The sequence below is a fragment of the Chaetodon auriga genome, chromosome 13, assembly GCF_051107435.1.
Source record: "Chaetodon auriga isolate fChaAug3 chromosome 13, fChaAug3.hap1, whole genome shotgun sequence".
In the NCBI taxonomy this organism is placed as follows: domain Eukaryota; kingdom Metazoa; phylum Chordata; class Actinopteri; order Chaetodontiformes; family Chaetodontidae; genus Chaetodon; species Chaetodon auriga.
In genome coordinates this window covers 15,096,927-15,121,975 of record NC_135086.1, presented here as the reverse complement: position 1 = coordinate 15,121,975, position 25,049 = coordinate 15,096,927, and the positions used below count along the sequence as shown (strand labels likewise).

Below are 25,049 nucleotides of genomic sequence, written 5' to 3'. Positions count from 1 at the left end.
AACTGGAGCAGTTGTGGCTTCAGCACGGAATATATGATGCGCACATACTGCCGTATATACGGTAACCAAAGGAATGTGTCACACCAGTGTAGAGCCGTAATGATGTCAACTTGTTATTTACTTTCCAAATCTGAATGACTGAGCAAGGCGAAAGGAGAATTAATCAACCGCTGTGTGACCAGGCAGGCGAAAAAGAGCAGAGCGTGGGGGAGGGGAAGTAGCTCAGAGGCCAGATAGGCAACATGCTAGACTGTAGCCTGTGAAACTCAGCCTACTGCCTATACTAAAAACAAAATATCACAGAAATAATACACTTTAGCGCGGTTTTTCGACAGTGTGCTATCTTCACATACGCTGTGTGACCACATGTGTATTTTCGGTCAAATGAATGCCACGCTCAGCTCCATTTTACGTACATGTTTAAGATACATGAATAAAGTATCTATCTATGTATCTAGAGCAAACATACAGTAGCTTCGTGGGCTCACAGCCGTTGAAACAGTCATGACGACAAGAAGCGTTTATCTCTTAATGTAAGATGTCCTCCCCCCGCACAGATAGCCAGTTTACACACTGACACTGTAGCATGCAGTCTAGCAAATTAGGGCCGTGAGATTCACAAGATATAAAACTATTAGTGACCTAATTAATTAACCTAAACACTCGGTCGTGTTTTCATTATTCATGTTTAAGGTCAGTTAGCCTTCATCCCCCACTACCCCTCTCTCTCCCATTCTCTGTCTCCGTCTCTCTCCCGCTGCCGATCAGCGCCTGCTGCTGTCTCTTTATGTTACTGTTCTCAGTGAACGGAGAAACTCCACACAGCACCCTGCAGCCTCAGCCACACAAACTCGGGGTTTATTTTAACTTTAACGCCAGTTGTAAGTGTGTCTGAGCGAATACGCTTTGTTAGCTCACCGAATTAGCCGACAGTGAGTCATACGAGGCAGCGGTCGGAACTTGAAATATGACGATAGGCAAAATGGGAGGAAAGTCGTTGCTAGCTTGCTGAAGTTGGAGGTTCTCCTTGTGGAAGAGGAAGAGGTGGCGGCGGACACCACGAGTTCACTCTCACAATAAAAGGTAAGCTTGTAAAAAGTCGAGTGGCATGGCTTTAGTCTGCTCTGCATTCAGGTGCTTCTGTGTTTACGTGTGGGTTAAACGCGAAGAGGATAATGACTTTCAGAAATTGGTGATTATGGCGCTGGTTGTGAGGTTTGCCGGCATAGCTTCGTCACCCCTTGACTCCACACGTGTGTTGAAATTCCTGCTTGTGTCTTTTAATTTTCTTTCTGTCGGTGTTTGTTAGCCCAACAACCCACTTTTCTTGATGCTGTGCCTTTTCCCACACTCGCATCAAACCGTAGTAGCTGAGCTGGGGGGCTAGTTCAGAAATATAATAAGTTTAAGAGGTTGAAGGTTGTCCCATTTTAGTGAATTATCAGGATATCATGACTCCACCACGTTAAGTTGCACCAGTGCCGGTTCAGGCATTTTGTTCAAGCTGAAATATGAATGATACATATTTATAATGCCATGCAGACTTAGGAAGCGTGTGTGTGTGTGTGTGTGTGTGTTGGTGTGCGCGCGCGTGAGAGAGACACACACACACTCACTCACTCACTCACTGACTCACACACACATATTCAACTGTACTAGACATTGCCACCAGTTTTCAAGGGACAGTTCATGTTACTGTACAGCTACAGTGTTGTCCTGTTTCCTGCCTCTGTGTCAGTTCTAGCTGTTTTAAAGCACTACAGACACACAAAAGAAACCCTGCTAAAAATGAGGCTGGAGGATCTCGTATGTGTAAAAGCATTCTTGGCAATAAAGCTTTTTCTGATTCTGATCCTGATTCTGATTCTGTTGATTTCACATTTCCACAGAACATTTGAATCAAATCAGTCTACTTTTTTCTGGAAAGGGTAAGAAATGTTGCGTGACCTATATTTTCTTCTTATTTTCCAGTTAGCAGGACCTGGCTGTGCCCTGTAGTTGATGGAATAATGGGATAGAGCATGTACAGGCACAGTTAAGATGTCTCGCCTAACCTCTGAGCATCAAAGTGTTCATTATCGCTATTAAAGCAAGACATGAGAGGGATCGGGATGGAAATGACTGCAAACACACACTGATGTTTGAATGCTGTCTTAACCTGATTCTGCTTCAATGGCCCAAATAATTGATGCCAAAGTGATGCCCCCATTTTCTTGCTGACCCACTGGCTGCTGTATGTTGTATGTTCACAATATCAGTCAGTGATGTTTGGATATGAAGAATCCTTTTGGCGAGAACATACTGACTGGACTTTATTTGATGTTTTGACTTTTGGGGTTTTTTTTGAATTGTAAGTCATTGGTCGCCACTGGATGACACATGGTTCTCTTAACTAATATCATTACTTAAGTGATACCACAAATGCCGTGTTCATACATATAACGAAAGACTATGTGTGTATGGGCTGTTGAATAATTAATAATCGTTTCATATTTGGTGAGTCTTTCAAAAATGTAGTAAGTGGACTTTTGAGTCAAGGTTATTAACCATGTTTCAATCGACATACTTGTGTGAATATTTTGGGTTATGGCAATAGAAAAGGTTGATAGAAATGGCAAAATTCGAAAAAGAATTCCCCCAATTTTGCCACAAGTTTTTACGCCAATTTGAGGTGGTTTTCGCCTTTTCCAAAAAAGCGCCAATATGCTTAATGGGAGATGGAAACACCTTTTCTGAATAAGTTCTGATGTAGCAAACATTTAACTTCCATGACCGATTGGTTGTTTCCAGTCCGAGAGAAGAAGATGAAGCTCGTACTGCTGTCGAAAAATTCCTCAAGACCTCTCTCCATTTTCCCTGATAGATGGCCAAAGTTTTGTTTCTTCCCCTTCTTCTTCGAGGTATATTGGCGGTTAGCAAACAACTGATTTTGTTTCCAGTTTGTGACCTCTTCTTCTTCTACTCTGTTTATTACAGCCATGCAACATAGTCTATACTGCCAGTTTTTGTTGAAACTATGCTATGCGTAGCCTAGTTTACGTGCGCAAAACCAGTTGATGGAAACGTTCCATCAATGTTTTTTCTTCTCTTTTTGTGCGATATTTCAAAAGTTTGCGTCAAATTTGTTTGACAATGAGGTGGAAACAGGCTATAGATACATTATCGTTTTAAGATTATCATTGGTTTCAATCGAAAAATGTTCTTGTTAACATTGTGATTTTGATTTCAGCCACACTGCCTTGCCAGCGTGTTGACCTGTTTTGTTAACCGAGTCAAATATTTGCAGCCAACCCTAATTGCAGTGGTTACAGAAACAGGTTTAGTGCCACCTATTTAAAGAACAATAGGAGCTTTATAATGTCTCAATTGCACGTTTCAGTCAGCTTTACGTTTTCCACTTATTGATCCCTAAATATGTTAGTGTCATTGTCTTACTACCTCATTACTACCTCTTACTCATTGCTCTAGAAGCTGTCTTCATTTTTAAAGAGTGAGTATCTGAAAGTTTTTTCAGTGCCTCATTGACTAGAATTATTTCTAGTTAAGATTTTGTTCATCTGGTGTTTCACGAGGTGCACACAGTTACCTTTACTGAGTACTGGGAGCACATAAATGAATAATGTTGTTGGCTCACAGGTTATTGTCTGCCTGCCTCTTGCTCAGTGACAGGATTTGAGATGAGACTTATTGTCTTTGGTTTCAGTGCTGTATGCGGTCTAGGCGCAGAAAAAGTGGGTGGGCTACAATATGTGAAGAATCTGAATTCATTCATCTGACGATTTGTAGTCTATTCTATTTGCCTCTCAATAGATTTTTGATAAGTCATTCAAATGTAGCTTCTAAAGACTCAGTGAACCGAGGCACAGAAGAGACAACACCAAATCCAAGGTACATTGACTGTGTGTTCAAAACAGAAATGTATCCTCTGCTCATAAGTAGGGCAAGGAAGTCCCTGAGAAAGCCCATGTCAGCCTTGTGGTGCTGTAAAGCTCTGTATCGGGCTGTCCAAATATTTCTGTAGCAGTATTTATTTATGATAGGCCAGGGGGGAGGTGAGCCATTCTCTCCCTCCAAGAGAGACATACAGTGTGCATGGGCTACTAGCCAACTGGCAGACCAGTGGTTACTCTGAAACAACGCCCATACAAGTACTGGCTAGTTCAAGGCCATAGTTATTTATTTGGATTTATTTTGGATTTGTTTATTGTTGCATGAGCTCGTGTCTGTTGTGCCTTAACTCTGTCCTTGTGTGTATTTAAATTATATGTGGGAGGAAACCACATGCCTTTAAGGGTGTGTTAAATGTTCAACTGTTGCAATGTCTAATAGTTAATCAGTTCTATTTCTATTGTGTCTCAACCTGTCATAGCTAATTACTCAGCGTCCCTCTTTAAACACTTGACATGAATTGTTAATGGCCTGTGTTCACTTTTTAGCTCACATGTGTTTGTGTGAGGTTATGCTATGTCAATAGACACGAAACAAATTTTGTCAGTCTGTACAAACAGGCAGACTAACTCTTAATATTGACAGCAACTAACATAGAACAAGATTATGACCCATGTTGCCATCATTCTGGTGTAGTGTGTTCTGAGCCTGTTCAAGTAGCACTATTACTACTGGTGAATAACTGTTGAGGAAGTTGTGCAAGCACTTGCATGCCAGAGCGAGAAACTTCTTTACCAAGGAGAATGTTTTTTTTGTCACTGCCTCCTGATTCAGCAGTTGATAATGCACTCGTTCATCTTTTGTGCTGATGATTCAATCAGAAGACATACAAAGTCTAATATGGAAGTGCTCTGTCGGTCAGTTGCCTAACATTGTCTGTGGAGAAAATGAATGAGACTAATACTTTCAGAACTGGGGGAGACCAATCCAGCTCCTCCTTCTGAGCAACTTGTAGGACAGATATGTTCTCATGATGCTTAATTCTTCTATGGATATTTGAACATTGATTTTGAGGCACTGCTGTAGTATTTTTTGCAATATTTCTATATTAGTAATGCACAGATCACGGTTGCGTCTGGATGGGGCAGATTAACATTCCGGTTGATAGTGGATGGATTGCGGGCAGGTGAAATAATGCATCATTAACCAGGAAAATATTAACTACATTTTCTAAAATGCTGACATATTTTAAGTGCATCTCCCAAGTAAGAGAGATGCTGTGTGCATTTTTGCACGAGAAACAGCATTGTAACTTCATTGATTATTGAAATCTCCTGACATGCCGACAGGGTCACTCAGGATTTAATGTTAACTAATGTTCTGTTTTCTTCTACACATCCAAAAGGCCACACACACAATTCAGGTTCATACAGTGGAATTGCTTGGAGTAAAGCAGCCGTAAATCCTGAGATCTGCTGCAGTTATCGCATCTTCTTGCCTTTGAGCGTGGGCGTACGGCTATAAAACAAACAAAATAAAACTCACCAAAATCTTCTTGGTTCATCTTTCCATTGAATCACAAACTCTAGTTTGAGTGAAATAAACTCTTAGTTCACTGAGAGGAGTGAGACAGAGAGTGTACATCAGGAAAGCAGTGGGGGGAAAAACAGCATGTAGAGCCAGAATATTTTCTATCTAATTCAGGAATTATTTTCACCGGACATGATGACCAGAGAGATTTAAATATGCCGCACTTCAGCAGATTTTCCGGGTAAAAAACTGGATAACGGTCACTCTGTTATGCATGTTTGGGTTAATGAGCTTCTATCTACACGCAGTTTGTGACTCTTTTTATTATCATGGTTAAGTTATAGAGCTACATAAAGCTTTAGGTGCTGAACCTGAGACAAAAGCTGACAAAGCGCTGTGAAACAGAAGCGCAGAAACAGCACACTAGCTCCAACAAATCTAAGCTCTGAGATTTGTAAGATTTGTAGAATATAATGATCTGCTGATCTGCTTTTGTAGTTTACCTTTATTGATAGTCTACATTCAGCAAAAAAAAAAAATCCATAAACAAACAATGTATGTATGAGTGAATGAATGTATGGGTCCAGCCCTATTGGATTTACAGGATTTTTGCATGAATGTGATGAAGTATCATTTATAATGTGTCATTTGTTGAACAGAATGGGTTGGCTTCTTTCACACGTTCAACAGCGAGAGTGGAGAAAAAGTTTGACTGTAAAAGCCCAAATTTGGTGACCTGGATGGCAGGATAATCAGAAGTGTAAACCAGGGATAAAATGGATGATTTTGCAAAAACATACTTCAATCATATATATTACTGCAGGAATTTACATTACATCACGTTATTTTTAAAGCATGATTTGGGCATCGACACTGATATGCATAATTGGTCAATAGTAAAAAATAGAACAGGCCTGTTTGACAACATTGCCTGTTTTGGTGTGTGTTTGCAGCACTTTTTAATGCTTACCATGCAATCTTCAAGTTTCTGCTACTGGTGTTTTCCAGTGTTTCCCAAAGTAGCCCTCCTAATGAGGATGTCTCCTGTCTGTGCAATTGGTGCAATTCTCAATGTGTTTTGTCATCAATTATTTTGCTAATATTTGTCAAACACTGAAGGCGACTCTCCACTCTCTACTTGGCAGGACACAGCCTCTCAGCACAGACACATACATTCACATAGAGCATGTGGAGAGGGGACTGATACAGACAGACGGCATGTTTCTCTACCATCAAGCTTGCATTGTTTTCAGGCAGAAGCTAGTAGTCGTAAATGTACACGCATGGCCAATCCCAACCTGTTCATCAAAACTTTTATTAGAGTCAAAAACTGTAATGAAAATAACCACCTGGACTTAAATAACTAGTTCTGTTTAGCCGATAAGTTCGGCTTCAGGCATCATTCAATGTAACGAAACAGACATTGCAGTCCCACGCTTGTATGGAAGTCAGTCATTTCTTTTGAAAGGCATGGAAGACATTATAGAGAAGAGGTCTTTCAAGGACTTGTATTCTTAATGTACTCATAGTTTATGTGCGTATAGCTTTGACCAGTCAGTCAGTGCCAAGGGTATGGTGTTTCAGGAAAACTGTGAATTGTGGCTTTGAGCGCACTGTTACGGAAACGAAACGGCCATCTGTTGACTGCCAGTGAAAGTTTCGTGTTTGCTGCTGCATAGTTTTCTCTAATTTCCTTCTCCTTGTCGTTTGAAACTTGTCAACGTCTAACCGCAGTCTGGCCCTTCTAGTAGTCAACATGTGCGTGTACCAGAAGTCAAGGTGCTTTCATGGTGCATTCATCTAATCCAGATAGTATGAAGACAGGTTTACCCATCTACACACTTATAGTTGCATATAATTACGCAAGGAGTTGATGAATAATTTCTTTAAATCATATTTCTATACATGTACTCTGTCTTTACCAGGGTGCTGTGAAAGGCTGCATAGCAATATAGTTTCTAATTACAAAAGATTAATGGTGTATTTATTGCCTCCCAAGAAGACTATATTTTAGGCCCATTAATAAGATAGCAGCAGGGTTTCTTAAAAATATTTCAGTATAATTTGGCCACGAAAGAAGGGAATATACTTCAGTAAAAGCCTCTGTCAGGTGTTAGAAGGAAGGAGAGAAACATTCAGAAAGATGTCCAAACTTATTCCATATATGAATAGCTTAGCAGGATGGGCACTGTGTGAGGACACACACACACACACACACACACACACTACGAAGCCAAATCTTAGCTGTGTAGTCTTGGTGTCGTACTGTGTAAATACTAGGTAAAGAAACAGTCAAGGGATGGCTTAGAATGAAGATCAGTTTCAGCTCACTTGTCTGCCTTGTTTGTTTGACCCTAATGTCAGATGGAAGGAAAGCTCAAGGAGAGTGGGGGGTATTTAGGGTGGCATGAGCAGCTGTTGACAGAGAAGCAAGATCCTCTGGTCACCATAGCAACACTTGTATTGCCCACACTGGTGTGTCTCTGTGTTTACAGCTTATTTGTGCAATTCTCATCTTGCAGAAAAAAAAAAGAATAGCCAGGCTTAGGCCTCTGTGTTGACTGTTACAATGTCAAGGATACTTAATTCTTAATTCTCTAACTATTGAATGAATGCAGAAATATAGATTTACTCCACCAAATAAAATGGATGAAAGGGTAAATTCTGCCTTTTTTTTTTTCCTCTCAGTAGAATGGTGCTCAGAGAAAAGCTTGTTCACACGACGTGTTCCCGTAAAAATGGAATAGCTTCAGTGCCTGTGGAGACGCTGGTAGAGACAATGGTTGCATCTACAATGTCAGCACAGCCAGAGGACAACCAAATGTTCTCTCCGATATTCAGCTTATTGCTTTTGATCAGATGTACGCATCATGTGCTCTCTGTTTTCAGACGTAAGACACAGAACTTGTGGCTCTTTATCGTATGCAGCATGAAATACAAAGTATGCACTGGCCTAGATTTGAAGCCACCTCATTTTACAAACGTGTCATTGTTGCACAGTGAAGTGTGTTATATAAAAAAGAATATGACAAGTTGTCCATTCAGTTTATTGATGTGTCAAGATGGAGCAATTAACTGTTTTGTACAAATTTGCATCTATATATGCAGTGATATGAATGCAAGGTCAGAGTACTGAATGAAGGGATGCTGTATGTATGAGGTCTTGTTTCATGTTGAATGTCTGTTCAGCTGCCTCTGCTTTGTTCTTTTGAAGAGCGTTTGGAAAGATGGCGATTTTATTCTGTATATGTGTGTGCTGCACTGAGCATCAAAAGAGCTTTCTGTGTCCCAGAATCTCCTCCACGCAACATATTTACTTGCCACCCACCCCCACACATCCATATACACATGCATACCCTACAGCGACTGGTTCCTTGTGTACATGCACACATGAAACCAGGTTATGAAGATTAATGCAGAAAATCAAAGTGTTGACATGCCATGCTATAACCTAGTTACTGTAGAATCTGTCTGTACATGTAGCTGGTCAATAATCACCCCCCGCCCCCCCACCCTGTGCTACATCTTTTAAGGCCATCATATTCAAGACTTGAAAATCTATGCAACAAGTCCTCATATTTGCATGAAAAAATGGGTCATCTCTCTCTGTCAAAATGGCCAAGGTGACCATCCTAAAAATCTACAACTGAACTGTCAGTACTTCAGTTGCATTGTGGGTAATATAAGTGCCGGGTTTAGACAAAGAAAGAGACAGTGTTTTTGGTTCTGCTGCATTGATTTGGATGTTTGGTTTTTTCCAACTTTCCAAGAGTGCAATGCAAAATCTGTGGAGTACTTTTAAAGACTAAAACTACCTGGTTTACAGGGTGTTCCGACCAAAAATATCAGTATGAGTTATGTCAATATCAGAATAAAAGATTTGCATCTGTGTGCATGTTGCTACAGGTACAGGATGAAATACTGTCTAGGAGGACTAGTTGGAAGAATGCATCAATTAGTTTTAGGCTTACAAGATGCTACTGCCCTGCACAGCGGTTAATAATTCTGTGGTGTGGGAGCTGCAATGTAAAACGTCTCATTTGCACAAATTTTTAATTTCATTTGTAGTCTTGACTCTTGATTTAATTATTTGGAATAGAGGAATGCTCCGCTGCAAGTAATGGTGTGTCCTTTTGTCCCTCTCTTGGTAGTTTTCTGTAAAAGATTATAAAGATTTTACTCTTTCTGCAGTCTGACAATGGTTCTTTTGTTTCCGTTTTCATTGCATCACTATAATTGTTAGGGATGTTTTGTTCCTTTTATGTATGCAATGTATTGTCCACATCAATAGGAAAAACAGCCCAGGAGTTCTCTTCTTTGAACAATGTCAGACTGCTGATAGCCTTCGGTTTCTACAGAGAATACTAAATGATACCAACAGGCAAGTGGGAGTTGTCATTTTTATTTGATGCTAATGGGTTCAGCATGAGGGTGGATCTGAGGTCCTGACGCTCCTGATTAGAAGTCATCATGATGAATCCTTCCAGTGATCCTTGCTGTCTGTCACCATCCCCCACTCGTTCCCCAGGGAGACAATACAGTTGATGGTGATGCCTGGGAATGTGCAATTTTCTATTTAAGATGAAAATGCACACCTAATACTCTAACCCCGATGACTTTTTCTTTCATTGCTAACAGCTGAAAGAACCAGTAGGTCGGGCCTACTGGTTCCACTGGTTGCCAGCCATATGAGTGCTTGTGCACGGAGAGCCAGCAGTCTGTAGGTTTTCATTCCATGTGATCACCTCAGCAGGCAATTTCACGTACGACTTCTTCCCCTCTACTTAAACGAGTGTTAATCAGTGGGTAGAGGCTTTGCTTGGAATGAAAGCCTGCAGACTGTTGTCTCTCATGGCACACGGTTGGCCACCCCTGGTAAACATTAGAAGTGTTGACACCCATAGGAAGCGTGGGAGAAGTGTTTCCCCTGGAGACTGAAGGCTTCCATCCCCCACCGTTTGCCGACCTACATTGGCTGTCGCTAAGTGACTCATTGGGAGAGGCAAAGAATAATGCACAAATGGTTGTTGTGATTACCTGTGTGGAGATCATTATTTATCACCATGCTCCCATTCCACCATCCCCCTCTCCGATTCCCCTCCCCCACGCTCTGTCTCACTCCCCTCCCCCCTCAAGACTGCAGCCCAACCAGAAGCTTCAAAGGCGGGTTTTACTCAGCAGAGCAGTTCAAGAGAAAATGGCTGCTGTTTCCAGGTCTTGTTTGCACATCTGTCAGGGGTGACTGTTCAGGAGAAAATGGGGTCCCGGGTGTGCTGGTTTTCAACATCATTCTTTTCAAACCCTGCATGTGCAGGAGATGGCTGGTTGTGTAGTTCTCATCGCTCTATTATTTTTGCATTCAAATGTTTATGTTGAGAGAGCACTTTGCACTATTTGATTTCAGTGAGAGATAAATGCTTTTACGTGACAAGCACTATTTAGAAGCCTGTTCAACATATTATATCCAGAGGCATGTTTGTTTGACCCATGGCAGCAGAAAAGTATTACAAATGTTGCTTGAATTGGCTGTCAGTCCCCCCAAAAAGAACTGCTCTCTGCTGTTCCAATCATTAATTCATTATTTTTTATCTCTATATATAGAGTATCAGTGATATATCTCTGAGATCTATTTTAAGACAGGTTAGATCAGGTTAATTCTGTAAACGTCTCTTTGTACATTAGCTACAGTGAAAAAGCCTTAGGGTTAAGCAAGTCACCGAAGTGGTTCACGGTGAATGATAAATTATGTTCCCAGCATGTTCTGTCCTCTTTCTACAAATCCACATTCATCCTTAGATATTGCTATCATGAAAATATTAATGTATCTTAATTAGACACCATTTCCTCTCTTTTGACTATAAATGACATCCAGCCCGAATTTACAGCTGTGTGGTGAAAGCAGCGTGTCAGCAAAAGCTGCGGTCTTGTGTCAGTTTCTACATTGGCAGCATTCAGCCACAGTATAGCCACAGCACAGGCAGATGTGACAGTGCTTACAGCCCAACACACAATCTATGTATCCTGGTAGTTACACAAGTAAGCCGGAAGAAAATATGACTTGAAGTCTGAAAATGTGCTTTAGGCTGTAGTTGTGTGAGTGAAGTCTGTGTTGCTGCATAGCTCGTGTAGACAGATTTGATTAGAGCTTAAATGTGTTTGTCAGATGTGAAAACGGAAAAACTCATCTGAAACATGGTTGTTACAGTATGAAAGCCCTCTTGACTCTGAATGATGAGTGTCTGAAAAGGTTGTGATGTAGTTTACTTTGTAAAGTAATTGCAGTAATAACGCAGTAAACATCCTACAGTTAACCCTAATGAGCCTGATGACCACAGCAGGGGCTCTCATCATTGACCTGTCAGGGTTTCCATTTGTCTGTCCTATCTGTAGTTTCCTTTCTGCAGTCATCGGCATGGGTTTGGAAATGTTAACACCATTAGAAATGTTTTGTAAGGTGTTTGTGTAAGTTGCCAGTGCATGCACAGTAAACTTAATATTGGGTATGACATGCTTTCAAACACTTGTTACTCAACTGGAATTTAGAGACCAAAAATGAAAACATTTAAAGCTAGACAAGTGTAAGAGAATTTATAGCTAAACAACACGTTTAAATGCTCCAACAACTGTTAATTGTTCCCGTTTTGTTTTTGCTCTTGTTTTCATCTTTGTTTCTGGGTTTGGAGAATGGGTTTGTTGCAACAGTGTTTTGTCACACCAAGAAAAAATGCTCTTTTCTAAGTGTTGTTATTAATGTGTGATTGACAACTCATTATTCTAATCCCCTAGTTGAGAGACAACTAACACTGCAACAACTATCAAAGCAGAGACCTGTTCATTTGGTAGGATCATTCAACATGAAGCATGAGAGGAGGAAAAATGGGGAAAAGAGAGGGAATAAAACAGATTTATTTGTATGCAGTACCAGGTTCAGCCAGAAATTGGTAGAAAACAAACTGGGGTACTAAACAAAATGTACTGCAGAGTGTGACATGGCGACTCCATAGTTGGAATTTTGTGGGTGAGTTCTTTCAAATGAATCATGGATTGACACGTTTTGCTGTTATAGCTTTAGCACTGGGAGGTCGAGTAACGTCAAACAGCTTGTCGGCTGAGTTATATTAAAACATCCCTCTTTGCCTCAAATACACACAGAGGGAGAATAATACCTTGTTTGGCCACTAATGGGAATGGATTTGGTGCATATGTAACCTATAATCTAGTCTCGTTCCTCAGATGTGCTGATACTCTGTCAGCGTTGAGCACTAACACACTTTTAATTTTGTTTCCTGTTGGGTTGAAGGGGGCAAAGTGGCTCTGTAGTAAATCCAGGTTGAGGTTTTCTCCGTTGTTTTCAGGGTCTTTATTTGCATCTTACCAAAGTGCCTCCCCAGCCCATCTGGACATCTGGACTTCTGGACATTTAAGTGTTATTTGATGTGTTTGCACAGAAAATCACATGTATAGATCCACCCAGTAGCCAGTTTCTTTAGGCTCATGGTGGTATGCCTAAATAAACCTAATATGACTTAGAATGTTTATTTATTGTTCCCAATTTGGGAAATTATTCTGTTGCAGTAGCAATTTAAGCATACAAACACAAAATATATACAACAATTGTTTAAAAATGTAACACAATGTTTAAACAAGAATAACAGCAGTTTTTTAAAAATACAGTGTAATCAAACAGTTCTGCGACAAATCTTATCTTTGTAAATTTTAAAGTCCTTTTTTTGTTGAAACAGTTTGTTTTAAAGAGGTGTTACTTCAAGTGTAGGATCATTCTAGAGGCTTCAGTTTGTGGTGCTGTTGAATTGTATTGCATCCCACTGAGAGGTGTCTCATTTTGTCCACACTATCACTGAGGGGTACACTAATTATTAGAAACATCTCTCAGTTTAACATGATTCTGAATCAAGTTTCCTATACCTTTTTGAGATGTAACATCACATCATTACAATTACCATAATTAAGGATTTGTGGTTTTATATATGAGTTTCAATGCTGTATCTACGGTATGTGTGTCTGCCTTCTACATGGTAGATTTGTGCTGTGTAAACAGTGTTTTTCTAGTAGCTCATAAGCAAATGTTTTTGTTTGTTAGCTTTTTTTTTTTTTTTTTTTTTTTTTCCTGTGTGATGTCTTTCTTTTTTCCGAGGCATCGTATCTTCAGATTTTTACTCCACTTATCACTTCAGTGGATAAACCCTTGAGCCAGGTTAGCATTTTGTCTGGTTTTCCGGAAGCCTCATTGTTTGGTCAAAGGAGGCTTAGATGCCTAGGGAGTTGTGTAATGGATGGTGGTATCATGGGCCCATCTGATAGAGGGATTATTGCGTCTGTCTTGCACCGATGGGACACTAGCCCCTCCAGGCTGCCTGTTAATTACGTTTCCAGTTGTTTGGTATGTAGCTGTAGCAGCCTTGGGAGCAGTTGCTGCCTTGCTTTGATGTGGCTACCCCGTCCTTGTCTTGTATGTAAACTGAAGAGAAACATGGCGGCAGTGGTCAAATCAGGCCACGGTGACTGAGGCAGCTTAGTGTTGTTGTGTTTGCTGGCAGAACAGAGCATCAAGCATTTGTTTGTTGATGTAAATGACAATGAAAATCTAGTAAACAGCGAGATAAATTAAAGATTTGTTTATAATCTGTTCTGTTTTTGCAGTTATTCAGAATGTTGTTTTTTTTTTTTTTTTACTCCAGGTATAATTTAAACGTTACCTGTATATGAAGCTGCTAATTTATGAGTGGGTCCCCGCTTTTTTGACTCATGCACACACACACGTGGACACATATGCACACTTGTAAGGCCGTGGGTGACAGGCCCGGCAATGGTTTCACACTATTTCACTGACTTAAAACTGGCTGTAATGCAGCAAGAAACAGAAATGTGCCAGCAAAGGCAGTGGAGAAAACTGCAAGCTAGAAAACATGGTTGGTCACACATTAGTGGAAGCTAATGTGTGATATCTTTGCCCATTCTGCCTATATGTGACAATGGTAATGAGTATAATGATAACGCTGCATGTGTTCGCACCAAACCACCAGGACTTTGGTATGCCCTCCAAACCGAAGACTTCCAGTTGTTGCATTTACAAAATTTTAACGTCTGGTTTCCCCTGAGCATTGATAGCAGAGGTGCTGTTCATATCCTGACTTGGCAGCAGTTAATCATAAGTTATTATTTGTGACCATTAGTTTCTGATTGGAGTTCATTCTACTGAAATAATTGTTCACAACAAAGCTGGACCTTGAAGCTCACAGCTAGCTTGATAGAGAAGGGAATTTATAGTTTATGCCCCAAAAAAATCCAGTATCAGTTGGTCTCTAGTATCAGTGAATGCAGAAAGAACTTTTATTTGTTTACAACAAAACTCCACAGGGCACCTTTTAATAGCACCTTTTTGTGTTAGAAAATATAAAAGAAACGTCATTTTGTGGCTGCAGCAATTGCAGAGGTTGTTATAATTCCAGCCCCTTAGCATGTCTGCTGTGGTACAATAAAGGCAGACTCCATCTGAAAGAATATACCAAGGTGAAAGAGTGAATAATTCATGTTGAGTAACATGTTCAACCCCTCTGGCTGTATGCCGACTGGTAATTGGGACAACACCATCCTCTGTCTATTTTGCTCGATCTCTCTTGTTGCTATGCTACCAAAGGGGAACTTGAGTGGGCCTGGACAGTGTTTGGAATGAAAGTTGGACAGCCAGGCATGCAGTCTTCATACCTGACACCACCCCCCTTTATTTCACTTTGTGTTCTCTGCAAAATATCAGTCCCTTCATCTCCTAGTGGGAGAGCAGGAATGGTTCTAGTGATATAGTTTATAGTTTGTCATGACTTGTTCTCGGGTTGCAGTTTGTTTCTTTCCTTAAGCATTTTTTCCAAACCATAACCTGCTTATAGACCATTCTTTCTTTTTATATGTACTGTACATCTGTATGTTTACATTGTATGTGTGGGTTTATAAGCAATGTTGTTGTAGCTCCATTTACCCTGTTTTTGTTCAGCTTATGCATGAGCCAGTGGTAAATTATGAACCCCACAGTATTCTTGCGGTATTCGTCAGCCTGAGGACAAAAACATGATGGAATTAAAAATGTAATTGCCTTTTTGTTTCTTCTGCTCCCCTCAGTTTTGAGACAATCTCAATTGAAATGTTAGCATAAGCTCTGTTAAACACCACTGTTTGTTGAAAATAACTCAGAAGCCAAGGTCAGGCTGGCTGCTATGAATAATTTGCCTCTTGCTCTCTTCTGTAATTCACTAAATGGGCAGTAGACAGGCATTTAATATCCTTACTGCTTTATCAGGGTTCTTTCCATCTAGATGGCTGGCCAGGTCACTAATGGGAAGCACCATTGAGTCCTCAGTGAAAGCCAAATGGATATAGACACTCCCATTAGGCTCGAGAAGAGAGTCTAGAAATACTTGCGTTTAGTACCTATACATGGATTCACAGGTTAAGTGACCCAGCCATTGACATTGTCAAAGGAAGGAATCATGCAATGGGCAAGACAAGAGAGAGCAGTTACTAACAGAGGCGGAGTGTTAGGGCTGTCCTGTGTGTGTGCCTGTTAAAATATGTCTTTGCATAACTGCATCATTAAACAGGGACTGGAACAGATTTTGTACAGTGTGCAGAATTTGCATCTATGTTTATTGGAATGTGATAGAGATATATTTATGATGATGGACAGAAAGGCTTAAGAATATGTCACACTAGATGACAGACTGAAATGTTCATCTCAACCCCCATTTTTGATTCTTTTTTCAGGAGTGAACCCAGCCTTCCAACATACCTCCTCCCTTTCATTGGGCTAAGATGAGTATTACCAGTGACGAAGTGAACTTCTTGGTCTACAGATACCTCCAAGAATCAGGTTAGGCCTACCAGTATTTGCTCAACACACTGACACTATGTTATGCTGGGAAGAGATGTATGTACTTGCCGGTATTTATTTCAGTGTTGCAGGGTTTTGCTAACTGTGCACATCTTTTTTTGACCATTGTCTAGAAAATGCGCTAATCACACATAAGCAATTTTCTGAAGACAAAGCACATAATATACTATTTTTTTTAATGTTATGCATGGTTACTTAATGTGGGTGCACCTTAGATATCAACATGCTATTCACTCTGCAAAAGGATTTGGATCAATGATTGAAATCCTAGCTGCGTTTTTTTTATTACTGCTCATTGAGACGTCTTCTGAATCTGACAGAATGCAAGCTACTCGCTGCTTTGAGAGGTCAACACTGACATTGGCGTGACGTATTATACTCTCAAATGCCATACTTGTTATGCCATTCGGTTTTTGTATTCGATTACTGTTAGCTTTGTTTGGATCAGACAAGACTTTTCTTTGAATATTTGTGTTGTGTTTGTGCACATCTTGTGCTTGGCACTCTCCCCTTAATGAATGTGAATGGTGTTTTGTTTTCAGGTTTCTCCCACTCAGCATTCACCTTTGGCATTGAGAGCCACATCAGCCAGTCCAACATCAATGGAACATTAGTGCCCCCTGCAGCCCTCATCTCCATCCTGCAGAAAGGGCTTCAGTATGTGGAGGCAGAAATCAGCATCAATGAGGTGAGGACAGGGGCCGCTGTGACTGACTCCCACAGAGGTTTTTATTGCTTCATGATACAAAGACAGTCCTTGATGTCTATGACAACACACCAGGTTAACTGCAAATGCCTATGCTGGAAGAAACACCTCATAATGGTCATACAGTAGAAGAATGCCAATTAGGAAGCACTCTTCACTTCTTTAATTGATCATTAGCAGGGAATATTACAAGTCAGTCAGTAACAACCACACCGCCTTATGATGTGTTACTAACTGCTGTTGCTCTGACAGGATGGTACAGTCTTCGATGGTCGGCCGATCGAGTCGCTGTCGCTCATTGACGCAGTCATGCCAGATGTGGTGCAGACGCGGCAGCAGGCCTTCCGTGACAAGTTGGCCCAGCAGCAGGCGGCCTGTACCATAGCAGCTTCGACCTCTGGAAACCAGTCCAACGCATCAAAGAATGGAGAGGCCACTGTCAACGGCGAGGAGAACGGCACTCACAACATGAGTAAGCTGAGATTCCAAACTATGTGTGAACCAATTATCTCCCAGTCGGAACTGACATAGTCTCTGTAAGATGGTTATGTGATCAAGAGGGCTTAAAAGAAAGGGACAAGCAGACAAGTCTGTCTTCCATGTAAGTTTCTAGATTTGCTGCTCATAAGAAATCTTTATTTTTATTGAATATCAAAAAAATTATAAAGAAGCTTCCTGCCAAAAACGGTCAAGAATGAGCATTGAAATGAGTACGCTCTCAAGTTCAAAATAAAATGGCTGATTTCTTATTTGTCATCACCATATTTAGTTTCTTTACACCAAACCCACATTATCATGGCCATGGCAGAATTTTAAAGTTGACTGTTAGTAATGCACAGTTTTGACTCGTAATGGAGCATGCACCAACTCCATTAATGTTTCAGAAGACTGTTCTGCACTATTGCACAAATCTGTATGTGGAACAGGAACGAGAATTCAAAGACATGGCAGGCTGGAGTTTGTCTTCCTGTGCAGTGTTTTGACTCTGTGCTCTCATAAAGAAGCAGTGTACTACTTATACCAAATCATCAGCTTTTCTACTACAGCTGACCTGTCAGAATTATGGCACAGAGAAACAACAGCCTTGTGGTTTTCACAGAATGTGATATCGTTAGCAGCTTTGCAGCTTCCTCTGTGAGTGAAACCAGAGAGGTGTAGATCAGGTGGAGCTTTAGACGAGGGGAAGAGGAGTGGATGTTTGTGTCAGTACACCACCTAGAAATTTAATTTGGAGGTGTGGATGGCATCAGGAAGAGTCGGATGTGAGAAAAGGTTTCACTGTCTTAGGATACAGGGAAGCTTTCAAATACTCTTAAGGATAGATCTTTTACTGCAGCTGGGTTCTTATTTACTCTGATAATTGTGTGCACTCCAAGTGGGTCAGTATTTTCAGACTGAGATGAATAAAAATAGCACTGGCATATATCAGCAGAAACACATTATTGATTTTCTTTGATGTCTTCCTGTTATTTAAAGGTAACACTTCACTTCCTTAAAGGGATAGTTTGGGTTTTTGAAGTGGGGGTGTGTGAGGTAGTTATCCATAATCAGTGACTGACAGTAGATTGTGGTCAGCGTGGACACTAGACAATGTACTGCTGTGGATTGTGACGGCAAGAAAACCTATTTTGGCCACTTAGAAAATGCCCACCTAAAGACATCAATACCAGTATTAGTGTAGGCTATCTTTAGAATATTCCCTCTGCTTTACATTGCCGTCAAACAGCCCTTTCCAGCCCTTCCTCAAAGCTACCAGACTCCTTTGACAAAAACAGTCATTTTACCTTGCAGAACACAGATTCTCTGGTCTGCCGCTGGCTCGATTAGTTAGTTTGTGTCTGTTAGTTTGGATCTGAACTAATGTGTGAAAGCACCAAAGTCACACAATAACACAAGCAAACTAACCAATCAAGGCAGATGTAGACCAGCAACCCCCATGTTCTGAGAGGTAAAATTACTTTTTTCGTTAAAGGAGTCTGGTGGCTTTGAAGAGATGCTAACAGCTTCAGATCCCCATCAAATCGGCCTGTCTGACTCAAGCTAAAGCAGTGAAAATATTCTAAATATAGCTTACACTTAAACCTTTTTTTAACGTTTTGCTGCTGCCCCCATCCACAGCAGTGCATTACTTTGGTTATGTGCCAGTATGTGTGTTTGCATGCGTGTGTTGGTGCATATATAAATATGTGTGTCTCCATCTGTGTTTGCGCCTTCCCACTCTCCTCAGATAACCACAGTGAGCCCATGGAGATGGATGTAGACGTGGAGATACCAGCTAGTAAAGCCACAGTGCTACGAGGCCACGAGTCTGAAGTGTTCATCTGTGCCTGGAACCCTGTCAGTGATCTGCTGGCCTCAGGGTGAGTCTCTGTCTGTGCTCAAACAGATCTTAGTTCATGCTGGATGAGTCATACTATATTATATGCACGCTTTGGCTTTTATTTTGGAAGATATATGGCTTCATAAGATCCATCGCTGACAGCTTGTATTGCAACAATCCTTTGACCCCCTCCTGCTGCGCTGGTATTTTGTTCAGCTCGGGGGATTCCACCGCGAGGATCTGGAACCTGAACGAGAATAATAACTCCAGCTCCACCCAGCTGGTGCTGCGCCACTGTATCAGAGAAGGTGGCCAGGATGTCCCCAGCAACAAGGACGTCACCTCACTGGACTGGAATGTAGGTTCCTGGTGATCCGTCCTCATCTGTCCTCTTCTACTTGTACCATATGGTGAATAGACTGTGCATCTGATGACGGTTAAGTGACAGATCTGTTTTGGTTTTTTTTTTTCCATGCAACAGAGCGACGGCACTCTGCTGGCAACCGGCTCGTATGATGGATTTGCCAGGATATGGACAAAGGATGGTATGTCCTCCATCATTGCAGCATGGTGTAGCTTCCTTCGCCATTAGGTTTATGCCATTGTTATTGAATAATGCATCTGTGACAATTTTTTTGAAGATGTTTTCTAACAGAAATGGATATGGCTCTTATCCATTAGGGAATCTGGCAAGCACCTTGGGGCAGCACAAAGGGCCCATATTTGCACTCAAGTGGAACAAGAAGGGGAACTCTATTCTCAGTGCTGGTGTAGATAAGGTATGCCATAGATTTAATGTATCTTAATAACCTCCTCATGTTTTTTTCTTTCTGTATGAGTTGCAGTGCTTGAAATGAACTTTTTTGATCACCGGCTGAAGTGTACATCTGTAACATATCATTTTTCTGGTATCCATAAACTACCATACATATGGCAATGCTATCAGTAGATCTTCTGTTCTGGATTAACTGCAGATACAGAGAGAGAGAGCCATAAAAATTAATTATGTCTTGCATATTTTTTCACATTATTCACCAGTTGCATATAACTTGGTTGGTCTTTATTTCAGGCCTGAACAGTCCTTTATGTTTTAAAAAAAAAACTTTTCTTTATGTTTTTATCATTTTTCTTCTGTATCTTCTTTATAATGATGCATTCAGAGATGCTGCTTTCATAGTTTAAAATGCTCGATTTCATTTTCCAGACGACAATCATTTGGGATGCACACACAGGAGAAGCCAAGCAGCAGTTCCCTTTCCACTCAGGTAACGCGCGTCCACTCTGTATCCACAACAATAAAAGCTTATCACTGTAGATAATGAATAGGATGCAGACTGTTTTCTGCTCAGCCGTGTATGTACTGTGGGCTCATAAACATCCCCAGCCCTTAATGCATCCTGTGCATTCACACACTCCACAGCTCCAGCACTGGATGTTGACTGGCAGAACAACACCACCTTTGCCTCCTGCAGCACAGACATGTGCATCCACGTGTGTCGCCTTGGCAGCGACCGGCCCCTCAAGACCTTCCAGGGCCACACGGTAAACACCTTTTTGCGCGTCGCTCCTCTGACCTTACACCACGCGTACTCCCTTGACAGTCACACTAACGAGTTTGCTGTTTCGCAGAATGAAGTTAATGCCATTAAGTGGGATCCATCGGGTATGCTGCTCGCCTCCTGCTCAGATGACATGACCTTAAAGGTAGGGCTGGTCCTCAGTCTTAGAGGTTAGGGACAACAAACCTGAGCGGCGGATTTGTATTCAGTGATATTTTTCCGTCGCTGTTTCCTTTGCACACAGATTTGGAGTATGAAGCAGGAGTCCTGTGTCCACGACCTCCAAGCTCATAGTAAAGAGATCTACACTATCAAGTGGAGCCCCACAGGCCCCGGCACTAACAACCCCAACTCCAACATCATGCTCGCAAGGTGGGAAATCTCTCACACGTAACTCACATTCAGTACCGTACAGGGTAGCCATCCATGTTGCTCAATTTTAAGATAAGTTTGTGTGCTCTGAACATACTGTGTATGTGTGTGTGTGTGTGTGTGTGTGTGTGTGTGTGTGTGTGTGTGTGCGTGCGTGTGTGTGTGTGCATGTTGGAATGGGACGCTTGTTATACCCTGGCACTCAGGAGAAGCCATGTTCCAGACTAAATCCCAGTGCTAGTTATTGTCAGTGGCCCACAACCCTAAACCCTGACCCAGATGTGCACACGTGTGTAAATGTGCTAGTTCAAATACCACAGGAATTTACAGTCCTTCCCGACAGCCCAGCATACCTGCTTATGATTCACATTAGAAATAAAACTGCCATCACTGCCAGCGTTTGGAAGGAACTTCATAATGTTAAGTAAATGCCACCGTTGAACCGTACGTGTGAAGTACATTTTTTATTGACTTCAGTTTTGCTTCCTACATAATATCCTTCTGAGTTCACTTTCATTTGTTGCCAAGGGCACCCATAGGAGATAAGACCTGCCTATTTATACCTTGGTGAAGATGATGTGTTAATTAAAATCAGCCTCCTTTGGATCACTGTTTCTTTTCAACAGTGTTTCAGTTTCAGAGTCACAGATGCATGCCGTTAATCACTTTAAAAAAAAAGTCACACTTTTTTTAATGCATACTATCAAAGTGTGACCTTTTTTGTGTAGTTTTTCTCCTGAAAGAAGCAGTGATTAATGATATTTTATATTGTTGTGTGACATATTAGCACGGTGAAGTTGCTGAGGACAGGATGTTCTGATGCCAAAAAAGAACACGTGATGACAGTCTGTAGCGTCTAACGATGTGTTAATGCTGTTTATGAGCTTGTTCACTGCATCATAAATCCTTGGAAATAATGAACTATGATGCTGAAACGCATCCTGCAGGCACTATACAAAGTTGTTGAATTGTTCTTTTATGTGACAAATACATAAAAATGATCCATTTAGATGAGTCCTTGGTGCTGCCCTCATGTCTGATCTGTGCCCTCCTTGTCTGTTCCACACCCATAGCGCCTCTTTCGACTCGACAGTGCGACTGTGGGATGTTGAGCGAGGGGTTTGTATTCACACGCTGACCAAGCACCAGGAACCTGTGTACAGTGTGGCCTACAGCCCCGACGGCAAGCACCTGGCGAGCGGCTCCTTTGATAAATGTGTCCACATTTGGAACACCACGGTGAGAAGAATCACAACGCAGAAGAATCATTGTGATTGCCATGTCTTGATGGAGTTGCTCATTCATTTGTTTGCACTGTTGTTTCAGACTGGAGCCTTGGTGCACAGCTACAGGGGTACTGGTGGTATTTTCGAGGTGTGCTGGAACAGCACTGGGGACAAAGTTGGTGCCAGTGCGTCAGACGGCTCGGTAAGCCCGGCCATTGGATTGATGAAGAAGTCTTTTCGCAACTGCTTTTATTTACTTTTTTGGTTTGTTGCAGATGAAATTAGCAGAGAAAACATTTTAGTTGTACTATAAGAACAGTAAATAAAACATATTTTTAATGCCACGTAATTCTTTACCCTCTAGGTATGTGTTCTTGATCTCCGAAAATAGCGGACTGGAGACTTGGACGATGAATCCTGGAATGTGCAGCAAATTGCCTTCTTCTGACATCAGCAAACAAACTGTCGTTGTTCGAGAGGAGCTGTAAGGTGGAGTGAAACAAAGCGTCTCACAGGAGGAAAACCAGTTTACTGCAGCAGCTGCCGAGGAGCCAACACCATCTGACTTCAGTGCACCTTACAGTTTGTTGATGTGTGTTTTACGATACGCCTGTTTGAAACACAATGGAATCTGGTTGAGAGATCCCCAAGACTGGACTGAATCCAACTCCCTGGGTGCATCCATGTTTTAAAAGGTTTCTAATGAGGAAGTGCTGTGATCCCTCCGGGCCACTGGTCCAGCTGTTATCGGGTTGAAAGGGTGGAAACACAAAGATGAGTTTTATATAAAGAGAAAAGTGTTAATGAGACACACGTGTTTTGGCTGTGAAAGGCAACAAATAATGAGAGAAAGGTTGTGGTTTAAGAATTCCTCTGAGCAAATGTTACTTCATGTCCAAGTGAACTAACCGGGGGACGTGATAGATGTAACATCGATCCTGAAGCACTGGTATTGTCTGTGGACAGGGTGCTGAACTTTCTTCTCAGTGGAGAATAGTCTGTTTCAAGAGTACTTCTTGCTTCTTTTTTTTTTGTCTATTTTCCACAGATGGACTTTTGAAAGTCAAAATTGAATGTGCCGCTACAAGGTTAGTTCCTAGCTCACGTTTAACATCAGGTCAACAAAAGGAAAATCTGCCAAGAAACAGTCCTAACCTCCTAAAATGACCTGCTCAATTCACTCGAGATTAGAAAAATGTCATTTTGTGGACAAGATGTGAAAAGTGTGGTTTACAAAGAGAATTGTCTCCCTTTTTGGATGTAAATTTCAGAATGTAAAGATATGTAAATTAGATTAATACACAGACTTATATACTGTGTATATATGTTTATATACAGTACACTTTATTGCCATCCTTTAGGGCTCATTAATGGCTAGAGCTGTCACATCTTCGCTGACAATACATGACGAGACCTCATTTGAAATGAAGTGCATGTCTCATCAGCTTCTTTTAATACAGTCTTTTTCAACTGGGCCAATCACATCCGACGCATCAAGTGATTTTTGTTTTTCGGCGAGTCGCATATGGCGTTGACACATATGCGCCAAGCAGCTTTACTTTCCACTGTCGTTCCCTGAAAGCCATGGAAGAAATGAGCACCTCATTCACCTGCATTCAGGGAAATCTCTGGTCAACAATACGGGAGGGAACAGTCACCACAGTCCTTTTAGTTTCTGCTTTAACTTTGTGTCGTATGTGGAACGGGGTATCACAGGATCAACGTTAGGAGTGTCATGCAGGGAAAGGAGAAGGACACAGCTTAATCAGCATTACCATGGTTACTCTTTGGCACTTTCCTCTGAACGATCTACTGAAAATTCAGAGCACATTTTGGCCAGAAAGTCGAGGTCAAGCAAAAGTCCTGCTGTTGCTAAGAAAAACCAACCAAACAAATAAAGAGCTATGATTGGTCCTGTTAATTCCCACCCAGCGCTGCCGCCTGATCAGATTTGGTCAGATTTGAAAGCCTCAGCAGTGCGTAGTAAGTCTGCCTCCACCCGCTTACAGGCATCTCATGTAAACAGACAGTATCTTCAAATCTAACTCGCCACCACTTTGATTTGCCTTTTTTTCTGGTTCCTTTCCCTTTCAGTCAACTTCTGCTCGAGCAATGTGAAGTGCACTTTTTCTAATGGGTGGTTCAGCAAATGTTCAGGTTTTGCTGAAAGTGAAGGGCCAATGTTTTTAGTTTTCTCTTTTCCCCCTCTGTTTTTTTTAATGTCACAATTGGATGTTAATGGGGTGGTTCATTGTTTTTCTGACTTTTTCATTTCAGAGCCATTATTGTCTGTGTCAGACTGAGTTTGGGCTGTGGGTTGGTGGCCATTCTTGGCATGCTAAGGAGCCCAGTATGGAATAAGTGCTGTGACAGCTAATATCTCTCTTGCATCCTGGTCCAGGGTGCGGTCACCTGTTTCCAAGACAAAACGTTGAAGTCATTCAGTGTCTCAAATAAATCACTCTATTTTGATATCAGAAACCATGACGACTGTGTCTTGAATTGAGTGTTTTCTTAGCTCAGGAGTATTTTGTTTGAAATAGCT

The 25,049-nt window shown here is 41.3% G+C and overlaps 1 protein-coding gene across 1 annotated transcript; it reads left to right on the top strand.

The window, feature by feature from the left end:
• The first annotated feature begins 787 nt into the window (after window positions 1-787).
• On the top strand, window positions 788-24,988 carry tbl1x (transducin beta like 1 X-linked). The gene is made up of 15 exons (XM_076747104.1): window positions 788-1,083; window positions 16,195-16,300; window positions 16,864-17,009; window positions 17,280-17,499; window positions 19,255-19,387; window positions 19,564-19,705; window positions 19,829-19,892; window positions 20,029-20,126; window positions 20,552-20,612; window positions 20,768-20,889; window positions 20,977-21,051; window positions 21,151-21,278; window positions 22,352-22,517; window positions 22,605-22,706; window positions 22,869-24,988. Exons 2-15 carry the CDS (start codon window positions 16,243-16,245, stop codon window positions 22,893-22,895), a joined length of 1,542 nt encoding a protein of 513 aa, XP_076603219.1. The 5' UTR covers window positions 788-1,083; window positions 16,195-16,242; the 3' UTR covers window positions 22,896-24,988.
• The last annotated feature ends 61 nt before the right edge of the window (window positions 24,989-25,049 follow it).